Genomic DNA, 21,808 nt, shown 5'->3' with positions numbered 1-21,808 from the left:
ATAACGCCGTGCAAAATTCCTTCTTGTTCTCCCCCGGTGGGCGATACACGACTGCTCCTAATACTTTGTGATCGTGTGCCTGTTCGATAGACACAATCATCAGCTCCAATATGGGGGACGAGACAGTGTCTATCGACTTTACCAATACCCCTGGTCTAAATGCAATGGCCAATCCTCTCCCTCGTTTACCTATTCTGTCCAGCCTTAATACTTTATAGTCTGGGGGAAAGGCAATCGCTAAGGCCGGGGCCGAGTGTGTATGGAACCATGTCTCTGTAAAGAAACAGAGATCTGGTTTACTATCATCCAACAAGTCCCAAATTTCCGGGGCATGTTTGGAGACAGATCTGGCGTTGATGTATAGTCCTCTACGTATATTTTCTGCCCGTATGCTATTATTCGCACCCTCCCCCTGGTTCTTATTTCTAATCCCTTGATTAGTTGATTAGTTATCCAAGATGTATTGCTAGTAGCTTTCTTTTTAATTATAGGGAGTATGTTATGCTCAAGTATGCTGCGGGTTGTAGTGCAGAATACGATTGCAATACCATCCATGCATGGGAACGCTTGCTAAATGTGTTTTTATCTTCAATTAGAAAGTGCCTTTTTGCCACTTTATTCAGTGTTAGTCAAAATGTTGGGTACAGTAGATTCTGTTGCCAGAGGTCTGTCACGTCTGTTGACTTTATTGATGACTGTAAATACTTGGTGTCGGCTGATCGGGGATCATCTTCCTGCACCTTCCAGAGAGTGTATTAGGAGGATTTTGAAGGTTTGACCACATTTTGTGCCTTAATTTCATTGTTGCATGACTTCTGGCTAGATGTGGTCCAGTATTCCACATTCCAGGCGGACCTGTGCTGGAGAGGGGTACAGTGGTAGACCAAATTCTGTTTTATATGTCTTTATTGGAAGTCTTTTAAGGATTACTGCGCCTTTACTGTGCTGAACTTCACTCAGATAGGCTAGGGTCGGAAAGAGATATTTCACAATTACTGAAGCACACACAGCTTATAACATCGAAATGATACAATAATGTAAAGAAACAAAAAGATTCTGTCTCCTTGGGCTTGTTTGGTCCTTTATTATACAAAATCTTCCACTCCCTTATGCCAACGCGTTTCGTCGTCTTATGGGCATGTACCCTACGACTTCCTCAGGGCTGGAAGTAATAAAAATAATTTTGCTGTAGTATATTACTATGTTCATTGAATATTATAAAAAGCTAACGTTCATTCTAAATACCATTGAGGTTGAAACTGAGCATGTATAGCTCCTACGGTTTATCAACAACAAATGGCACTTTGGTTATTTAAAGGTTTTATGTTGACTCACCAACAAGAAGGTGATTTATTAGAAATGGCTGTATTGGTAAAGAATATGTTTTAGCAAATTAGAAACGTTATATGTGTTGATACCTCACCTATTTGTTTTCCTGCACAGGGTATACACACAATCTTTATGTTTGATTAGTCGCTTTTGCGCACAATGGGTATGTCTGGGCTTTCAATTTGTATATGTATTGAACAGAGTAATATATTACAACAAAATTATTTGTATTACTTCCAGCCCTGAGGAATTCATACATGGGGTTGCGGCTGCTATTAGGAAGGGAACCCCCCTTCCTAATAGCGACTCACAATTCCTAAATAGCAAGTCGCAAATAAATTGCGACTCGCTATTTCGGAATTGTACATAGTACTTTCACATTTTGCATGCGAAAACAGGTTTGCGTTCTGTTTGCGCATGTAAAATGTAAAAGTGCTATGTACAATTCCTAAATAGCGAGACGCAATTTGTTTGCGACTCGCTATTTAGGAATTGTGAGTCGCTATTAGGAAGGGGCGTTCCCTTCCTAATAGCAACTGCAACCCCATGTATGAATGTTTTGCGACCGCATTTGTGGTCCCAATACACTCACAAATGACCATCTTCTTCAAGAGGGTGGTAATGCACTTGCAAATGCAGGGGAAAATATTATTTAAGGGCAGGCAGTGGTCCCAGGGACCACTGCCTACCCTTAAAAAATTTAACGAAAACGTTTCATTTTCATTTTTTGAAATGCTTCCTATTTTCCTTTTAGAAAAACAGGCTGCATTAAATAAAATACTGCTTTATTTAAAAGCAGTCCCAGGCATGGAGGTCTGCTGAGCCCAGCAGGCCACCATCCATGGGAGAGCCTACCATTCCCAATGGGGTCCCAAATTGTGAGTGGCTCAATAATATTTATGAGCTTCGCAATTTGCGACCCCATTGTGTATTTCAAACAGTGTCTTTGACACTGTTGTACATCCCATTTTGCAACTTGCAAATTACGAGTTGCTATTGCGACGCAACTTGCGAGTTGCAAAATTGTTGGTTGTACATCTGACCCCTTATTCCATTATTGCGGTGATCAGTTTGTTGAATAGGGCACTTTTTTCCTCTCTGATTGGATGTGCATACACTTTTGTAAGAATGATTGTACTTGCTACTTTACTGTGCCCCAACTTTATTTTAATCAATTGCATATCAGTTGTTGTGGCAGGCGTTTGAACAGACGTAATATTTAGTGCAGTGGAGAAATAAATGGCATAGCCACCATTTGGTTTGCCATGTCGTTGGGATCTTGTTGCTTTAACTGGTGAAGAATGTGGCCTGCTACTTGGACTAAAGTGATCAGCCATGTTCCTTGAAGGGCAATTAGTTCATAATGTTTTGGTGATGATTTATGCTGGAGTTCGTCTTTGCCCCTGAAATATTCCACAATAAGAGATTTAATGATGGCTGGTTCCCTTTGTTTCTATTGTTATTGAGTCATTTCCTTCGTGGAGCCATCCGGGCCCGCCGTGTTTGTCCTCGGTCTTTCTTTGTGTTTTTTATTCTGACTCAATACCTATCAATTTACCTCTTGCATTTTGCAATACGGAGTATACTGGAGATATGCTGCGTACTTAGGATTGAGTGTTATGCTGTTGTAACAAGGGTAAGGGGTTGCATCGCTTTGCAGGCTTAGAGAGTGTTATACCCCAGTCCTCGAACTGTTGGACTGCGTTTAAAATTAATGAGACGGTCTCTGGTGACGTCCAGGTGGACAGAGTTTGTTCATTTTGATTTGTGTCTCTCTGGCTGATAAACTCAATATTATTAGGCCAGTTGTGGAGAGATGGTTTAAAGACGGTATAGCTGCCATTAAACTTAGGACATTTCCTCTATTCATGTGATCCTGAGGGCCCTGTGATGTGTACTATGGTGTTAGTAGGGCTCTGCCTTTTCTGGTTGCTGGCTTCACATTTGTTACATCATGTTGGCATAGTGTACATTTATGTTTATTAGTATTTGAACATTTTGGCCTCTGTTTGTTTGAGTGCCTCTCTGTAAGACCACTTCTTGTTGATTTTTGTCAAGTTTAATCATTTCCTTGTGAGTTGATAAGCCTAAATCTGGTCTTTTGCGGTCATCTGTTCCATTGTGTCCGTTAGATTAATCTTGATGTCCAGTTTATCTGACTGCATGTTAAGAACACTGATTGAGGTTTGCAGGGTGTTTATTAGTAAGGTATGCAGATTTAAAAGGTCCTCCAATTGTTTTTCCAGCTTATGCTCTTTTACCTTTGTCATTGTTGTGATGATCGGTTCCTTTTTTCTAGTTATCGCCTTTGGTGACCTTGTTCTGTCTGGCGAGCCATCGCTGCTGCAAGTTTGGGTAAAACAAAATTGTTGTCAATTTTTTGCTTAAATTTTTATTTTTTGAATTCAAATCGTCACTGTTTGTTTGTTCCAGTTAGCTTGATATCTCGATTATTGTTTGTTGTTTGGTTTACAATTGTTCTGTGAAAAGGCTCACTGATTTGTTTGGCAACTGGAGTTATTGATGTAATTTCTAGTGCCTGCATTAAATCCATGTTATTTGTCAGTGAGATTGATTCAAGCCATGAGTCATTTGCTTTATTCATGTGGGAATTGTCCTGTTTTGTACCACATTTCAATATCTCCAATCTGGGGGTGGAATGAAGTAGAGCCCTAGTGTGCACTTAGGCATGTATCACTTGCGTGCATCTAGAAGAATTAATTGTTTTTGGTTCCTCATTCTGAGTACCTATTGCTTTTTTAGCTGTGATTTTTCTTGGAATTTGAGTCCCTTTTTGTTGTGATTAGACACTAATCTGTGTTTAAAATTGAGTCCTCGCCTAATGGACTGCCTAACTTTTGCAGTGTCAGCGGTTGTGGGAGGTCCGCAATTTTATCTGTCATTGCATAAATAACTGTTGTTGGGTTCTTTAGGAAGGTAAATTTTTTTACTGGGATTCATAGCCCCAAATATTGAATGAAAGGGTGATATTAATGTCGCACCAGGGTTCTGAATTGATTTTGTTAGATTTTTGAGAGGGTTTTTGCTCTTTTTGTAATTTTCTTTTGATTTGATGTTTTTTGTGTTGTTTGTTTTCTGACCCTTCCCGATCAAATTTTTCTGGTGGTGTGTTTGATTCTTGATCAATTTGAATGATTAGGCCCACAAGGTCTCCTTCTGCTAGCAATTTCTGTTTGTTGCTGGTGTTAGTTTGTCCACATAGATCTTTGCTATGACCGGAACCCACTTTCAAGCAATAATATGATCAGGCATCTGTGGCTTCCTATGACATTAATACATCTTTAATCTTTCGACGTATGTTGGGTGTGTCCGGTTGTAGATATTTTTCTTGTATGTGATCCAGGTGAGTTCAGTTGAGAATGCATAATCAGCACTAGCATAAAAATTGCTTGAAAAATTGATTGCTCTCATATAGAATCGTATTTGATACCCTAAAAGGGTATCTTTTCAGTGTGATCTAGAACAAAGAGCATGCTAGGACACTGGTCTACTGGAGAAAGCTAACTTTCTTTAAAAACAAATCTTCTGAAGCTCAGTTCACGCAGACTGGACCGGATCATAGGTTTGAAGCTTTTGGCATCCAGTAGGCCTTCTTATAGACAAACTTCTCTATGTGATTTATTCTATGTTCTATGTTCAGGAATCCAAAGGTAATTGTCTCAGAATTCTGTGAAAAATATCACTGTAGGTGTCAGGTAAGCTGAATTAATCAAAAGGTGCCTCTCACAACTATTCTGTAAAAATATTTGGGCAAGAGGTCATGGGGCTTCATTTACAAAGATTCCAAGTAAGACGTAAATTGTGACTAATAACAATTTACAAATTGCGATTTCTTATAGGGAATGTACTAAAATGGATTCAGTAAAAGTGGTCATATTTTACGCAATTTGGTATTTTGTGGCCCAACCTAATAGGTGGGTTCTCAAAATACCTGATTGTAGTGGTTCACAAGTCGACCTACCCCATTAATATGAATGAGATAGGTTGAAAATGCAAAACACTATATTTGGCCACATTCACAGGGATGGTGTTCTGCTGGGGTCAGCAAACCATCATGTCTGCGACTGCTTTCAAGTAAAGTAATCTTTTTAATAAATACGTCCAATTTTCTTTCAAGGAAAACAGGTCACATAAAAAAAAGAAATGGCACACACACCTTATTAAGAGAAGGTAATGTTCCCATGCCGTTTTTTAACAGTCACAGACAGACCCTCAGATTTACTGAATCTGAGGTTTTGTGGCTGGTAAAACACTTAGCACATGAGGCCCTTGGCTCTCAGTACTTCTGCTTTTGATTTCTAATGTTGTAAAACTCCTCAAAGCACAATGGAAATGAAGCCTGCTCTCAACTCTCTGCAACAAATTTCTGAAAGTTCTCCTGAAAATGTGACTGAAAAAATAGAATTGGCTGTGGGTTTCTCCTCTTTTGCAGATATCTTCTGTCATTTTTAGCATGGATGCACATCTCTGTGCTCAGTGAAACATATTGACTTGTTGTTCTTAGATAATTTATTAATTAAAGCTTGTTCTGCTGTTGTAGAAGCTTAGAAAGATAGTCCAGCAAACATATCTAACATTTTATTGTGTATTGTTCTTGTAGGATTTCAGCTAGAAAATGAATGAGGAGTTTTACTAGTACTAAAAGGATTGTAATTTAGATGTGCATCTTGCTGATAGCACATATTACACTGAAACAATATTAATTTGTGTTTTGGCCTTTGAGTACGACATTCGAAAAGAGGGTAATTAGCTTGGCTAGCCGGGCAGCACAATAACATTTTCACTTGGGAAAAAAAGTATTACTTCTTATCTTATGTCTTGGCCTGTCAGGGCCTGACAACTCACAGAGCCATAGAAATACCTACAGTTGTAGAATGTAATTGTCAAGCTATATCCGTAAACAGACACCCATAGGAAGTTCTTTGTAATGAAGACTTGCAGTGGTAAGGTGGAGATTAACTTTTAACACTTAGGGGTATGGTTCGGCGAAAGCTTCTCCTTCTCATGCCATATCAAGAAGTTGGCCGGCAACTGTTTTGGCCTTCTCAAGACCCTGAGGAAGTTTTTTCCTCTTCTTCCCCAAGCAGTGAGAGAAACTATTTTATCCCGGCTTGATTATGCCAATGCTCTGTACATGGGCATCCCGGGATTTTGTTAAAAAAGCTCCAGGTGGTCCAGAATGCGGCGGCCAGACTTCTTCTGGGCGTGTCCACCAGGAGCAACGTGTGAAATGACCTGCGATCCTTGCATTGGCTGCCTATGGTGGCTCGGGTGAAGTTTAAAGCACTGGTTCTGGGTCATCGAGCTCTGCATGGCCTCGGTCCACCCTACCTACAAAAACGGTTCTCTTTTTACGTTCCAGCTAGACAGTTGCGCTCGTCATCCTATCGTCTTGTTCAGGTCCCCCGATTCAAATATCAGAGGCTAGGTGACAGTTCGCAGGCAAGAATGGCCGCTGTTGCCTGGAATGAGCTGCCCCTTGCCCTCCGTAACTTGCAAGACCTAGCTGTATTCAATAAAAACTTAAAAACACATATTTTTGCCTAAACAGACTCTCTCACCCTCTTTGCAGGCTGCGTGCCGGTACACTCGTGAGTATCCGTGTGCATTATAAATAAAGATAACATAACATACAACTTCTGCCTGTATTTAGCCCTATACAGTCTGTGCTTATAGTGTTGGAATTTATCCATATTTATCAGTAAAAACACATCTATACTCACCCGTAAATGCCTGTTTGGTTTTAGCACTATTTTCAAATAATTGAGAACCTCCCAGCCCTTGGTTAAACTGCCCATACTATTAAGAGGCATACACATACTTATTACAAGAAACAGCAGCAGTAAAACAGTACACCCAGCACTGACACCTCCATCAAATTGTGGTCAGTGAGCATACAGTTTATGTGCTACAACAAAGAGCACTCCTGCTTCAAGGAAGTGCAATCAAGTACATTGCCAAATGCAATGACATGTAGAAGATCCAACACAAATCTGAAGCACAATACAATTTACACTTACAAATGTATGCATGTATGTAGTCAAAATGTCTGTTCTCAACAGTATTTTATTAGACACAAAAGATAATAAAAATGTCAGCACAGATAAAGTCTTTCACTATTCAATGCGTTTTCACATGGGACGTGTAAACATGTTTTACAATATGCAATGCAATCCAAACCTGGCCTTAACAGAATGCAATTAGATCGAGACGAATCACATCTGCACCAATCAAGTAAAACTAACGTTCTTTCTCATGCTTAGAATCAAGGGTTCTCTGTACCTTGAATTCCAAATGACCATCCAGTGTTGTAGGTGAGAGAGGGGTAACAGGATGGGTCTGGCCAAAATAGGGCTTCAATAGGGACACAGGAAACACTGGATGAACGGGTAAAGCATCTGGCAAAGGTAATTTCACAGCTACTGGGTTAATGACTTGTTCAATGAAAAAGGGACACGCATATCTGGGTGGTAGCTTAAGTGTTCCCTGTAATCACAGATGTTTAGTGGACAGCCAAACTTGATCTCCACCTTTGTGATCTGGCTTTTGTTGTCCATGCTTGTTAACATTTTTTACTCTACTCAAACTTGTCTAATGTAAGAGTGATAACACCTCCTGTTGTGAATCAGCCAGATGTTTTACAAAGTCTTGTATGATAGGTACATTTTCGGAATGCATTACGACATTTTTGGGTAACATATGTGGATGCATATCAATCTAGCAATAAAAGGTGGCAATCGCTGTGACTGAATGCTGTGAGATATTGTAAACAAATTTAGCGTAGGGTAACAAGATTTGCCAACCATTAGGAGTAGAGGTCAATAGATATTGCAGTGTCTGTTCCAAAACCTGGTGTACCTACTCCATCAAAATGTTGTAAAGGATTGCGGGCCCCCTTTAGAAAGGATGACTGAGGCGAGTCCATGCAACTGCATGATTTGTTGAATAAACAGGATTGCGAGGGTCTTGGCAGCGGGAATTTGTTGTAGGAAAATAAAATGCACCATGTTGTAAGAAAGATCTACTACCATTCAAATGGTAGTATAGCCATTAAAGTTGGGGAGGTGAGAAATTAAGTCCATGCTTATGGTATGTCACAGATGTGGAGGCACTGGCAAGGTTCGTATATAGCCTGGGGAGGACTGGGATGTCTTGTTTTGAGAACATACTGGGCAGGCCTGGACATAGTCATGCACATCCTTGGACAATGTGGGCCACCAAACCCATGGCTGAGAGTTTGATAACGTCTTTTGGATTTCTGGATGACCTACTAATGAAGGATCAGGACACCAGATTATAACTTCCAGTCTTAATTCTTTCATGGGGACATATAAAGTGGTACCATGGTAAGGAAGCTCATTGTGCACATGATTATCCTTCCTAGTCACTCAAGAGTTAATTTCTTCTTGACTCATACTCTACCTCACTCTATCCAAGAGGGACTCTAGGTAGCAAAGACCTACTATGTGCTTTGAGTTTACAATGTTCTGTGGTGTCTGTTCCAGAGTGTCCTCACTACTGTTGTGATAACATACCTAATACAGCCACCTGGGAGGCATCTGCCTCCACCAAATAAGGCTGCGTGGGATGCAGTTTAGGGGCTGCGCAAGTCAAGAGAGACAGAACTTTCCGAGCATTATTATAGTAATGAGTTTGACAGGAATAGGATCCCAAGGAGGCTCGATGGAGGGGCCAGTTAATAGCAGGATTCTGTGACTGATGCCAAGGGATTCCTAAATTAGAACCAAAGGTAGATTTATTGATGAGATCGAAGGTCAATGTCTCAGTATGCCCTTTCTCACACATGAAGGAAAGCGGAGTAGTTTGGAATGAAATCATCCCAGAAAAGCTCGGAGCCATCAGTGGCTCTACCAGGCTCTGGTTCACTTTCACAGTAAGAATTGCTTCCATCCCAACACTGTTTGCAGAACTTAGGCCAAAAAAGTAAACTTAAATGCTTCAATAATCACCCTAATGTAAGCATTCACTTTCAAGTATAAAAATGTAATTTAAGCAAACAGGAAAATGTTTTATATGCATGAGTTTCCACAAAACAGAATTCAGATGTTTTTATACTTAAAAGTGAATGCTCATTTTAGGGTAAATATGTTAAGCATTTAAGTTTACTTTTTGGTTTAAGTTCTGTAAACAATGTTGCAACTGAATCTTTTCTTTCTATTATAGCCTTGAGAAAGTTGTGGGGAGATCCCCCATATCCGAAGAAATACTTGTTGGCTAAAGCTTACAAGATTGCCTAAAGAAGAGATTGAACCACCTCAAAATAAATCAAATACCATCAAAAAATATTCTTCTTTTTGTTTTATACACTGTTTTGTATACCAGGTTCTGATACAATCACGGGTGCCTCATACTGTTGAAACATAGGTTGCAGTTACTTGCATTCCTAAGCATACACTCAAAGCAAAGGTTGGAGTTACTTGCACTCCTAGGGATACACTTGGAGCAAAGGTGGGAGTTACTTGCACTCCTAGGGATACTCTCGTAGCAAAGGTTGGAGTTACTTGCACTCCTCAGAATGCCCTCGGATCAAAGGTTGGAGTTACTTGCACAACTAGGGATACACTCGGAACACAAGGTGAGGTGCAACGTTCATGCATATATCAAAGACTCTGAAGTGATTTCTCTAGGCACTACTATTCATTTGAGAAACACACAGCTCAAGACTTTAATCCTTGTGAGATACATTTCTTGTGCCAAGGTTGCAGGTAGGGTCCAGAGTATAAATACACAAAAAGCGCTGGAGTAATTCACAGAGAGTGAATGGAGCAAAAGTCTATAGTCTCTAAGGATTCCAATGAAACCACACCAAGGCCCTAGTATTAACGGGTGCAGTTAATCCATTGGTTCACGGGGAGTGGGGAACGTTTGCATGTATTTCATCACAATGGAATTACAGGTGCTAAGGAAGCAACGTCATGAGGATGCTGGGGGAACATTAGTCATGAAGGATACGGGGGGCGCATCAATCATGAGGGAAATGGAGGAACATTAGATATGAGGGATGCTGGGGGCGCATCAGTCATGAGGGTGTTAGGGAAACATCAGTCATAATATCATAGCATGCATACGGTGCCATAGGGGTAAAGTAACATGAGCCCTCACATAGGTAATGAGGATGTGGGTAAAATATCAGTCATGATATCATAGTGTGCATAGGGTGCCATAGGGGTAAAGCAACATGAGTCCTGTGTGCTCGATCATTAGGCAAAGGACGCAAGTTGGGGTTGCGACAGAGAGGAAGCAGGAGGGGGTAGTCACAACAAACATTTATAGTACCAACATTTTACAGATTTTTATGATGAAACAGAAGGTAAAAATATAGCTGTAGGAGTTTAAAATTAATGTGATCATCACCCATTTTGAATTGTAATTAGGTCCCCATTCCAGGTGGTCTGTAGTTCTTGATTTAGGCAGTTGCCGGGAGTTACCAACCAAATTGGAAATTACAATTTTTGCCTAGATACAGCATTTTCCTTTTTCTACCTGCACCTTTCACCTATTTAAAGCAGTTGAAATAATTGGGTAAAAAAGGTTCAATATTGAGGCAAAACCAGCATGAATTGATGTAAACGCACAGAGTCCCAAAGTTAGTCACCATTCACTACTGAAAACCCCATAATGAGCAGCTCTTCTCACAACCAGAAAGTATTATTAACTGATGCAGCAGTACTTCCTGGTGCAAGGTATAGGAATACCAAAAAGAGAGAGCCCATCATATCTTACATTATAACTGCTATGCTGCTTTAATGACAGTGACCCTCATTTAGAGGTCGACAGACAGCTATGGCCTCCTCTCCTCTGGTGAGGCCCACTCTCTAGATTGAGAGATCCTCACCTGTCTGGTGGGTATCTCTAAGTTTTCAGCACTATTTCAAAAGCTGCTGTGAAGGCTGAAGAGTTTTCTGAGAAGATACCATAATTGTTACGCCTACAGGAACATCTTAAACATTTTGGGGGCCCTTGGGGCCCCTGGCAAACACAGTTTGGGGGACCCTGCCTGGCACAACTCTGAATTTATAAGCCATCTTGCATTGCAAATCCGGAGAAACGGGAAACAGCGCAAGTTGCTGCCTTGTCTTACTCTGCCCTGGAAAGGCATTATGTTCCCACTCATTCACCCATGCTTTTGGAACATTCCCAGATTTGCTAGGAGTAGTAACCTTGGTAATGTGTCAAAATTATATGGCTTCCCAATAGAGGTGCAATGAGGAGAAATATCTTTATTTCTTCTTGTTTTTCCTCTCTCTAAATGTGCTGTATTCTGCAGCACACTTAAAAAGAGGAAGAAAGCCTCTAAGGATTGTTTGTGGCTCAAAAAAACGTAAGTAAATAAAATTGTTATTTTTTAACTCTTGACAATGTGGAAGCTGTTATGAAATTTTAATGAGGGCCCTCTTTGAAGGTTGTGGTCCTGGGCCAGAGTTTACTTTGCCCATGCCTTAAAACGTATCTGCACTAGACAAATGTTTAAGTTATTCAAATATGAACTCCCAAAGTGCAACTTTGTTCATGAAGTATATAAAACAATAGCCCTGATATTCAAAGAGTTGCACTTAGGTGTCATAGAGAGATTTAATTGCCCTTGACCTCCATGCTTGTCATACCAATCCTGGGCAGAGAAATCTAGTGATTGTCATCCTACTGCAAATATGGCAGGACAAGAATCCCTTTTACTAGGTGGCCCATTGGTTAAAGGGTTGGTGGAAAGAAAGCAGTTTTCCCACTTCCAAATAGGGATGGCAGCTATGAGTTTTGTTGGGCTGGTGAACCACCAGATTTATAGTGTCTCGCCATCAAGACTGGTCTGTGGTCCTAGTCTTCACAGCAGACAGAAAGCTTTCAATCCTTTCATCATTTGTATATCTCATAGATATTGGTGATCAAGATTTGCTAAGGTATACGGTATATTATACATTGTTCTCTGAAATTGGAAGTATAGGACAGCATTCAACTGTGTTATTTGTTCCTAATCACTTACATGGACTTATATTTCCGTTAGTTGAATAGTTTTACAATTAAAAACTTTACTCACATGCTCTTACACTAGTAATCATCTCCAGACAAATCTTGTTGGGATTTGATTTAAAATCGTTTTTTTCAGTATATTCTTCAATTTTGCTGCTAAACAAAATGTTTTCTTTTTCTCCAGCTATGGATTCCACCAGCATTTGGATGCCGCCCACAATATGACAATGGTTTAGAAGAAGTTGTTTTTGGCTTTGAGCCTTGGATTATTGTTGTTAATCTAGCAATGCCTTTTTCTATTTTCTATCGAATGCATTCAGCATCCTCATTATTTGAGGTGTACTGTAAGACATAAAGATAACATTTTGTGTAATAAATAAACACTGAGTTGTAGCACTGAAAGATGGGCTCAATGAATGTGGCATGCCACGGTCTTTAAAGTGCATTGTGCTCGAACGTGCAGACATTTGTAGGACTACTTTGTGGCCACACAGAGAGTGCCACCCTCTGAAGATTATTGTAGGACTGTTGAAGGATATTTATTTGAAGATTAAAGTGATGGAAGATTTTCAAGATTTACAACCACCTAGGATCAACATGAAACTCAGAGCCCAATAAAAGCAGATACAGCATCGGCAGCAGTCCATAACAAAAGTAAAACGATTACTGTTGCTATGATCTACAAGTTGAATGCTGCTTATGAATGAAAGAACTATATCAAAGTATTGCTATCTCCTAAATGTCTTACCAAATTTCGAATCTAAATCGAAATTTTGCAACCTTCACCTTCAAATTGTTTTCAGTTTATTGAGCAATGTATCAAACCCTAAATTATATCATGTGTCTTTTTCATTTGCCTTTATTGTATGATAGACATTCAAGAATTGTATTAGATAATAATTTATACTTTTTCTGTTGCGCTTCAACTTTTTCCAGATTCATTATACTTATGAGCTCCATGCTAGCTTGGAACCAGAATGATTTGATAAGTATTTTCTGTCACTTAAATGAATGTGAAGAAATAAAAATCGAATAAGGAAAAAACGTTTTTCTAAAATATAAGCATTGAAAATTGCCAGCTACTCAGTAGAGTGCAAGCGCAGCACAATTTAAAAATATGTATCTGTATTTTTGAATTCCATATAGTCTCACATGACTGAAACACAATGTGCCCTTAGATGCTGAGCATTATATATGGAGGATGAGCTGATATTATATTCCATGGATTTTCCCAGAATTTCTATTTTGGCTTTCTCCAAGAACACACTTGTCCTTTTCATTCACAAAATGTAGCCTTCTCTATTTATGGAGATTATTTAATACATGTTTTACAAATGTGAATTGTTCTTTAAGATTTCTAATCATATGGAAAATGGAAAACATAATTGTAGTAATTTATTTTTCCAAAAATGCTGTGAAACCAAATAATAATATAGACCTATTGACAAATTATGGATTGCACCCGACTGGGTTGACTGTTAAAGTAGCAGTCCTTGTTACTATGATTCAACATGATAATAGTGACTTAATCAACCTTTACGGCTGAAAGGGTGAGACTGCACTGCCAGAATTAAACGTGTAACCTACAGGTTAAATGGATTTGCCTATAGTGAAAGCTCAATGGAGTGATATAACTTACTACATATGTATTAGTGCTTGAGTGCTCTGAAGATCATGCAAGTGGGTGCTCTTCCTATATGAACCATTTCAAAGGAATGCAATAGCAAATGTCTTTATAATGGCTTTCTAGATGGGTTTGATTGCTTTTATGAAATAGACAGCAATGTATATAGATGCAGCTCAGAAACCTCCAGTTAGCTATATTTTCATTGAAAATATACCAAGGTGCTGATAAAATGTCCCCTAATCCTCTTTAAATGCCATCAAAGTGTCTGCAAAATTGATTGTATTTATTGACATTGGCAAAACATATCGAAAGGTTACCAATAAATATTGTTTTGTTTTCAAAGTGTGTACTTGATTTCAGAGAGGGGAGTATATCAAGAAATATTTGAAATTTAATGCAAAAGCTTTAAGTCTGTTTTATGGTGGTTTATTATTAAGGGCAGGTAGGTACCTACACTTACTAATAACAAAACAATCAAAATAAGGTCCGGTGAAGAAATGAAAAAATTAATCCTTGCTCAACCCTTCGAAGCTTGGCTGCAAGCAGACAGGCTTAACTTAGGAGACAAGTTTGTAAAGCATCTGAAAAACATCAATAACAGCAAATGAGTAAGACACAAAACACAATAAAAATCAAACACCAATTTATAAAAATAGAAACTAGTTTTATGATTAAAACAACAACAAAATGACAAAAATCTAATGTAGCGACCAGAGATATACATTTTTAAAGAATCAATAAAAAATTGCTTTCTAGTGCCTAAAAGCCAAAAGCACCAAGCCAGGAAATCTGGTCATGTTTCAAAGGGACAAAGTCAGAGTTTCAGGCCAACCATGAGCAGTGTTTTTACCGCACTTGAAAATCAGCGCGAGCAGCACCATGTGCAGTGCAAGAGGGTGCTGCTTCATTCTGCCGCTCGAGCAGATGTTCTTCGCGAACAGCAGATTACTCAATGCCAACGGCATGTTTCTCAATGCAAACAGTAGCGGTCATCTTCAACCACCCACATTGAGAAATCTTGCTGGTAGTTGATGGTCTAGAGTAGGATTTTCCTCACTCATGCTTGCTAACTTAACATTTTCGAGCAAAGAAAAAACTGCTGCGCTACACGAAGTGCACTTTTTCAGAACTCAGCATGGTACGCGGAGTGGGGAAAATTCTGCAAACTCAGCACTTGGATCGGAATTTCATGCCCGGACCAAGTCAAATCCTTGAAAGTTCACTGGACGCTGGTCAGCTGGACTCTTCTTAGTGGAATTGATGCAGGTGACTTCTTGAAGCTCTTTTGTACCTGTTCCTTTTAGTGAGTCCACTCCTCAAACTTTAAAGCAAGGCAAAAACCTCTTTTGTGAAGTCCAGAGAGTGCTGCACGTGCACTTCTTCGTGGTGCAGACCAGTAGTTCAACAGAGCAGATCTTCTTCTTCTTCGTGTTTCCAGGCAGGGATCTGAGTTGCTCCCATGTTTATCCATGTTTCTCAGCTGGCAAGGAAGGGGTACCCCTGAACATTGGAATGCAGCATGCCACCCTCTGAAGTGTGGCATTTTCTTGTCCCAGAAAGCACTGTTCCACAAAAATCAAAATGCAGAAAATCTCTCCTGGATCTTCAGGCCTGGAAAAATGCACCCACAGGTGTGGCAAACTTTTCCCTACACTCCCACCCTAACCACTCTCCTATCCTAAATTAATTACAGGGTCTCCCATCTGGCTAGGTTTGCAGGAAGTCAGAAGGGGCCTGCTTCCTGTCCTCACTGTCTTTCTCACTTTGAAGGCCAGTTTGGCTACCCAAACCCCTTTCTGTCCTGGCATCTGCAGGCAGCAGGTTCCCTCCTACAAGATGTCCCATTTTTCTCAGTTCAACCCACTTCACACCTCATTAAGGCAGCTTGGCTCAGCCGTCAAAGGCTGGCTAATCCAAAGAGGCTGCTACAGAGTTGGATTGGGTAGCTTTAGGAAAGCAGTTCTACAACTTATTTCCTATAATAGTTATAATAAATCCAAACTTGGCAATTGCTGGATTTATTACAGCTATTATTTTAATACTTTGAAGTGTTATTTTATCTCACTCCTGTAAAAAGGTAGAAATTATTCATGCTAAATAAAGCCTTCCCAGGTTAGCCTGTGGAGCTACTGTACTGCAATGGGGGAATACGAAATTAGCAGTGTTTCCCTCACCAGAGCATACAAAACATATTTTATAATGTTGCTGCATATTTTAAGATGACACCCTGCCCTTGGGGCATCTAGGGCAGACCTTAGGGGTAAGGTATATGTAAGGATAAGGAAGTTTAAGTCTTTGAAAGTACCTTTAATTCCAAAGCTCCCAACCCAGCCAGGACTCTGTTCACCAAACTTTGGAGGGAGGCAGGTACACACTTCAAACCAAAATGCATCACCTTAAATTGAAAGTGACCCTCTGGATTTGAGAATGCTGACCTTTCCTTTGTTCCCTGACTTAGGGCAATCTGCTTGTAACCTGAGGTCAAGTTACATGTACTCAAGTACTTTGCAGCACCTAACCTGTCCATGAGCTCATCAGCTCTATATAGGGTGAGCATCCGTCTTAGTGACTGCAATCAACCCTCTGTAGTACACACAGAACCAGAACTCCTTCCACCCCCTCTTGGATTAGGTTTGGGTACCAGTACCACTAGGCTGTCCCATGGACTGTCAGAGGGCTAAATTACCCCCAATTCCAGCATCTTAGCTTCTTCAGCTTTGATGCTGGCTCGGACCTGGTCAGACTACCTGTACAAATTATTTTTGACAGGTAGACTGTCACCAGTGGCAAAATCATGTACACACCAAGTTGTGATACCTGAGGTAAAGGAGAACAGCCCAGCAAACTACTCAAGCACTTGCTTGCAGTCTCTGTGGTGCTGGTCTGTCAACTTGGGAGAGTGTATAATTCCCCCACCGACTCATCTTGCACATTTCTGGAAAAGAGGTCTGGCAATGGCTCAATCCCATTCTCCCCTTCTTCATCAGTGACCATCAGCATGATCATGTATGCCCAATCTTGGTGGGGTTTCAATCTATTCACATGCAGGACCCTGTGGGGATTCCTGGCAGTGCTAAGGGCTACCAAGTAGGTAACCTCACCCTTCTTTTCTAAGATGGATAGGGTCAGTGCACTTGTCCTAGAGGGCCTTGGAGCCACAGGCTCCAACACCCACATCAATTGTCCTAGTTTGTACTTAGGCACTGTATCCGTCTAGTCATACCAAAGCTTTATGAGCTCTTGGCTGGCTTCTAGGTTGCTGCTTGCTCTGCACATATATATACTATGTGAGATCTCAGGGCTAAGACACAGTCTAGCACATTATTCTTGGTTTTCTTGAGAGGCTTCTCCCAAGACTCTCTTACCAGATTAAATGGTCCTCTTACAGGGTGCCCAAACAGTAACTCAAAGGGGCTAAAGCCAACACCTTTCCGTGGCACCTACCTATATGCAAACAGCAGGCATGAGAGGAGAACATTCCATCTCCTCCTGAGTTTTGCAGACAAACCCATATTGAACTAGACCATTGTCTCTGTATGATATGGGGGTGAACTTGTAGGTAATATCACATTTATCCCACATGGCCTTTAGCAAGGAAGACTAAATGTGTGCCTCTTTCTGAAACCACTTCTTTTGGAAAACCCACTCTGGAGAACATACCAAGTAGGATAGTAGCCACTGTGGGAGCAGTGACTGTCCTGAGGGGTATTGCCTCAGGATATTTTGTGGCATGGTCCACTACCACTAAGATATACCTATTGCCCAAGGCAGCTTGTGGATCTAGAGGATCAACAATGTCAATTCCGTTCCTTTCAAGGAGAGTCCCAACTACTGGCAGTGGTATCAGGAGAGCATTTGGTTTGCCTCCTGCCTTGCCATTTGCTTCTTAGGTTGCATAGGAGCTACAGAACTCGTTTACTTTGGCAGACATGTTGGGCCTATAAAAATGGTTAGCCAACCAATTTCATGTCTTACTCTGACTCAAATGTCCTGCCAAGGAGGTGTTGTTCAAAGTAAGGAAGAAGGTTCTACACATCGAGGAGACCACCAATCTCCTGGTTTCCCCTTCTTTGAGGTCTCTGGCGTCAGAACAGAGAACTCCATCCTCCCAGTAAACTTTTTGGAATCTCCTGACATCACCCAGCGCTTGTCTGGAGGCAGTCTGCCTCAGTCTCTCAAGAGTGGGACACTCTTTTTGTCCCTGAAACAACTCCTCTCTTGAGGCTCCTACAGCTCCTTGCAATTCTGCCAAATAAGACAGATCTTGCAGGGGTGGAATCCTTACCTCAGAGGTCAGATTCTCCCCCAAAGGTCACATCCTTTCTGCACCTCTGTAGTCCTTTGGGCTGACTCACCAGACCACGTTCACTTTCTCTTGTCCGTGGAGGCTTGGCCCATTGTTTTAGGGTCCAATTGTCCAGAAAATCCATTCTGTGCAATCTGTGACTTAGTCACTCACAGCACACACCTACTCAGGAAGATCCAGCATCTGTGCATGGATGTTCCTATCCACCCCTGACCAGTCAAAAGCTTCAAGAAGATTTCCTAGTAGACACTCTACTGGGAGGGCAGGAGACACAACTACCTTCCTAGGACCTGTCACACCTCCTCATTCTAGCACACCATTGTCATGGGATGAGTTTGGCACTGCTATCTGTGTAAGTTACCTGGTGGAATGCACCAAATATGATCAGCTCTGGAGAACCCAGTCTTTCTATGACCATGATCACACTGATTCCTGTATCTCTCAGAGCCTCAACCTCAGTATCATTGATTTTAGGTCTCTGACTATACCTCTCCACGATGGGAGGTGAGGCAGGCAGGGCTGCCTTTTTCACTCCACCCAGGGAAACTAAGGTTACCACTGTTAATCCTTTCCCCATCTCTGGGACAACTTGCACCCCCACACCTACACGAGCAATGCGAGTGGACTGCCCACCAGTGGGGGGCCTCTTTGTGCAAACAGCATATCCTCTTTTGTGCCCTGATGGATACATTACATCCATAACACCTCCCTTCCTTTGAAGGGTCAAAGAAATTGCTAGCCTTGGCACGGTCCAGGGACTTCCCCTGATACACCCTCCCTGTTGGACCTGGCCTTTTTGCAGGGTTATCCCCAAATGTTTTGCCTTCTTCCTCCTATTTTTGCTGACCTATTATTGCTAGCTCTAGGACTGGGGGCACTTTATGTTAATATGTTATGTTAATAAAGCTTATAAAGCGCACTGCTACTCTAAGGTGTCCTGGCGCTGGGAGCTGCCTATTTGGTTACTGGAAGGAATGACTGATTTAGGAAAAAAGCCAGGTTTTCAGGCCCCTTCTAAACGAAAGGAGCTCGGTTGCACTTCTGAGGTGGAGGGGAAGGCCGTTCCAGACCTTTGCAGCACAACAGAAGACACTCCTACCCCCCAGCTGGCTGTTTTGACCCGTGGAACTTTAATTTATTTTGCCTCAGCCGAGCGCAGTGCTCTGCCGGGAACATACCATTGAAGGTGTTGTCTCATTTAAGCAGGGCCAGATTCTTTAAGGGCCTTAAAGACAGTACAAAGGGCCTTAAATTCCACACGTTGTTTCACTGGGAGCCAGTGGAGGTTCTGAAGTCCTTTCTTCACTGAAACAAACCTTGGGGTGCCCAAAAGGACCCTGGCGGCTGCATTTTGCATGACCTGTAGTCGGTTAAGATGTCTTTTTGGGATGTTAAGATAAAGGGCATTACAGTAATCAAGTCGAGACAGTGCTTGAGTGCTAAGATCAGTGCTAAAGTGCATATGCTCTCTCCCTAAAAGTTAATGGTAATTTGTTTCTCCATGATTAGCCTCTCACATGCCAGAGAACATGAGCGTGAGCTTGAGAGGCTGAAGTGGGAAATGGAAGTAATTGCTTTTGAATCATGAGCCAATAATGAGAGAGTTGGAGCTGAAGCTGGGAACCATGAGGTTGGAGTCCAGCACAGATGTTGGAAGCAAAAATGTAATGTCCAGTCCTGAGGGAGACGTGCATATTCCCAGAGTCTTGGTGCCCAACTTGAAGGAGGGGTGTGACATACACCATGGGTTCAAGTTTATGAGGTAGTTCCAGATGTCTGCAGGGTCCCTGAGGTGGTTTGGGGAACTGGCATGGGGTGTCATATTCCTAGTGGTGGGAGTAACAGTCTACTGGCTCTGGAAGAGAGGGACAGGGAGAGGGGTCCCCATGGTAGAAGTACTTGTAAGGAAGTGTGGAGATACCTCAGAATAGTGTGGCTTGAGTTTCGGAGACAGTCAGATACTGTCTCAGCAGTCTCAGGCGGGTGATGTGGAGCACTTTTTCAAGGCACTAGATGGTGGGGTGAAGGGTAGTTTGGTTAACACGTGAGGGGCTGGACAATTTGATTGCTGGAGACCATGTTCAGTCACGGTTTTCCAGAACAATCTATCAACACATGGTTGTGTGTGAGTTCTTTGACCCCAGGGAGCTTGCATTGGACGCAGACCTTGTGGTGGATGCCAGAGGGTCTGAAGAGTGGGTGTGATCCTTAAGGGGGTGGCGGGAAGTGGGAAGGTAACAGGAGAAATGGGGTTGAGCAATCCCCGTGCCTGGATGGTTCCCAAAGGGAGTACAAGGTGGGGGCCTTGTTTGTATGGGAGGCCGTCCCTCGAGGGGGATCCCATAGTGTTATGAGAGCTTGGGGGGTGACTGTCACAACTGTCCCATCAGTTCTGGTGTCTGGTAACACCACTCCAGAAGGGAGGGTGCAGAAGTCCAGATGGAAGTGTGAGAGGGGGTGACTGTCCCCAGGGATTTCTAGCTCTGAGGCCAAGACTGACCCTGGTGGGGCCACCTCTGGCATGTGGGGGCTCCATGTGCTGTCAAATGGACAGAGGGCAGGAGACGATCGCCAAGCAGACTCTTGCACAACACTTACTGTATGTGTTTCCCTGGGGGGTAGGTGTACTCTGCAGAAGTCCTGGCTTGCCAGGCACCTGCCCAGCCTAAGGGTAAAGACCCTGGATTTAGAGACCAGTTGCAGGATAGTACCCCTGAACTGGTATGAGAATTGTACATGATGATAGACCACAAGTGCCCTGACAGTTCTGGGTCCCTCTATACAGTGGAGGGTACCGGACCCCAGTTGAGAGAACAGGGTGTGGGCAGTTCACCCCAGTCTCCTGTTCAGCCTCAGGGTACAAACCCTGGGCTGGAAGGCCAATCTCAGGAGAGCACCTCTGAATTGGTGGGAGGGAGAGTGGATGAAGGGTGCCAAGCACCTGGGGCTACCACCTCCCACTCTCAGAAGCCTTAGAGGTTAGAGAGCCCCTAGAGGCATGAAGCCTGACTTTTGTTACTGACAGCTGTCAGTGACCACTGTGGCTTACTGTCCTGGTGGACAGAGTTGCCCCTGGAGGGGGGAGGAGTCACACCCCAGGGGTGAAATGGGCCTCACCACTGTGTTGACCATGACAGTACTGTTTGTCCACTGCGCTACATCTGTGAGCTAGGTAAGGTCAGGTGCTGCACATATGGTATCCACATGTGAGTAGAAGGACCCCCATGAGTTAGCTTAGTGGACCCTGAGAGTATGGACAGAGGGATCCAACTGATTTCAGAGAGGCATAGAACTAGAATGTGCCCCTGCTGTTGAGGGCCAAAGTCCATTTTCTATCGCCCCAAGCAGGGAAATCCATCAAAGTTTTGGTTAGTCTACCCTGGCTTTAGGCTGGAAGGGGGTTGCGTTGGATCTGGCCCTTGTTCAGGGTCATCCCAAAACCTTTTGCGTTCTTCCTCCTATTTTTTCTGACCTGATTTTGTTGGCAAAAGGACTCTGGGCACTTTACCACTGCAGATCAGTACTAAAGTGCTTATGCT

General features: G+C 42.1%; 1 protein-coding gene across 2 annotated transcripts in view; it reads left to right on the top strand.

Moving 5' to 3' along the window:
- OTOP1 (otopetrin 1) overlaps positions 1-14,194 on the top strand; it is a 176,195-nt gene extending 162,001 nt beyond the window's left edge. For both annotated transcript variants that reach the window (XM_085643336.1, XM_085643337.1), the window contains exon 7: positions 12,521-14,194. In XM_085643336.1, coding sequence (XP_085499462.1) covers positions 12,521-12,691 — 171 coding nt within the window. In that variant the 3' untranslated portion in view covers positions 12,692-14,194. The remainder of the gene's footprint in view (positions 1-12,520) is intronic.
- Positions 14,195-21,808: the final 7,614 nt, after the last annotated feature.

This window comes from Triturus cristatus, chromosome 2_2, assembly GCF_964204655.1.
Source record: "Triturus cristatus chromosome 2_2, aTriCri1.1, whole genome shotgun sequence".
In the NCBI taxonomy this organism is placed as follows: domain Eukaryota; kingdom Metazoa; phylum Chordata; class Amphibia; order Caudata; family Salamandridae; genus Triturus; species Triturus cristatus.
The sequence above is the reverse complement of the archived record's forward strand: the minus strand, read 5'-3'. Positions and strand labels throughout refer to the sequence as shown.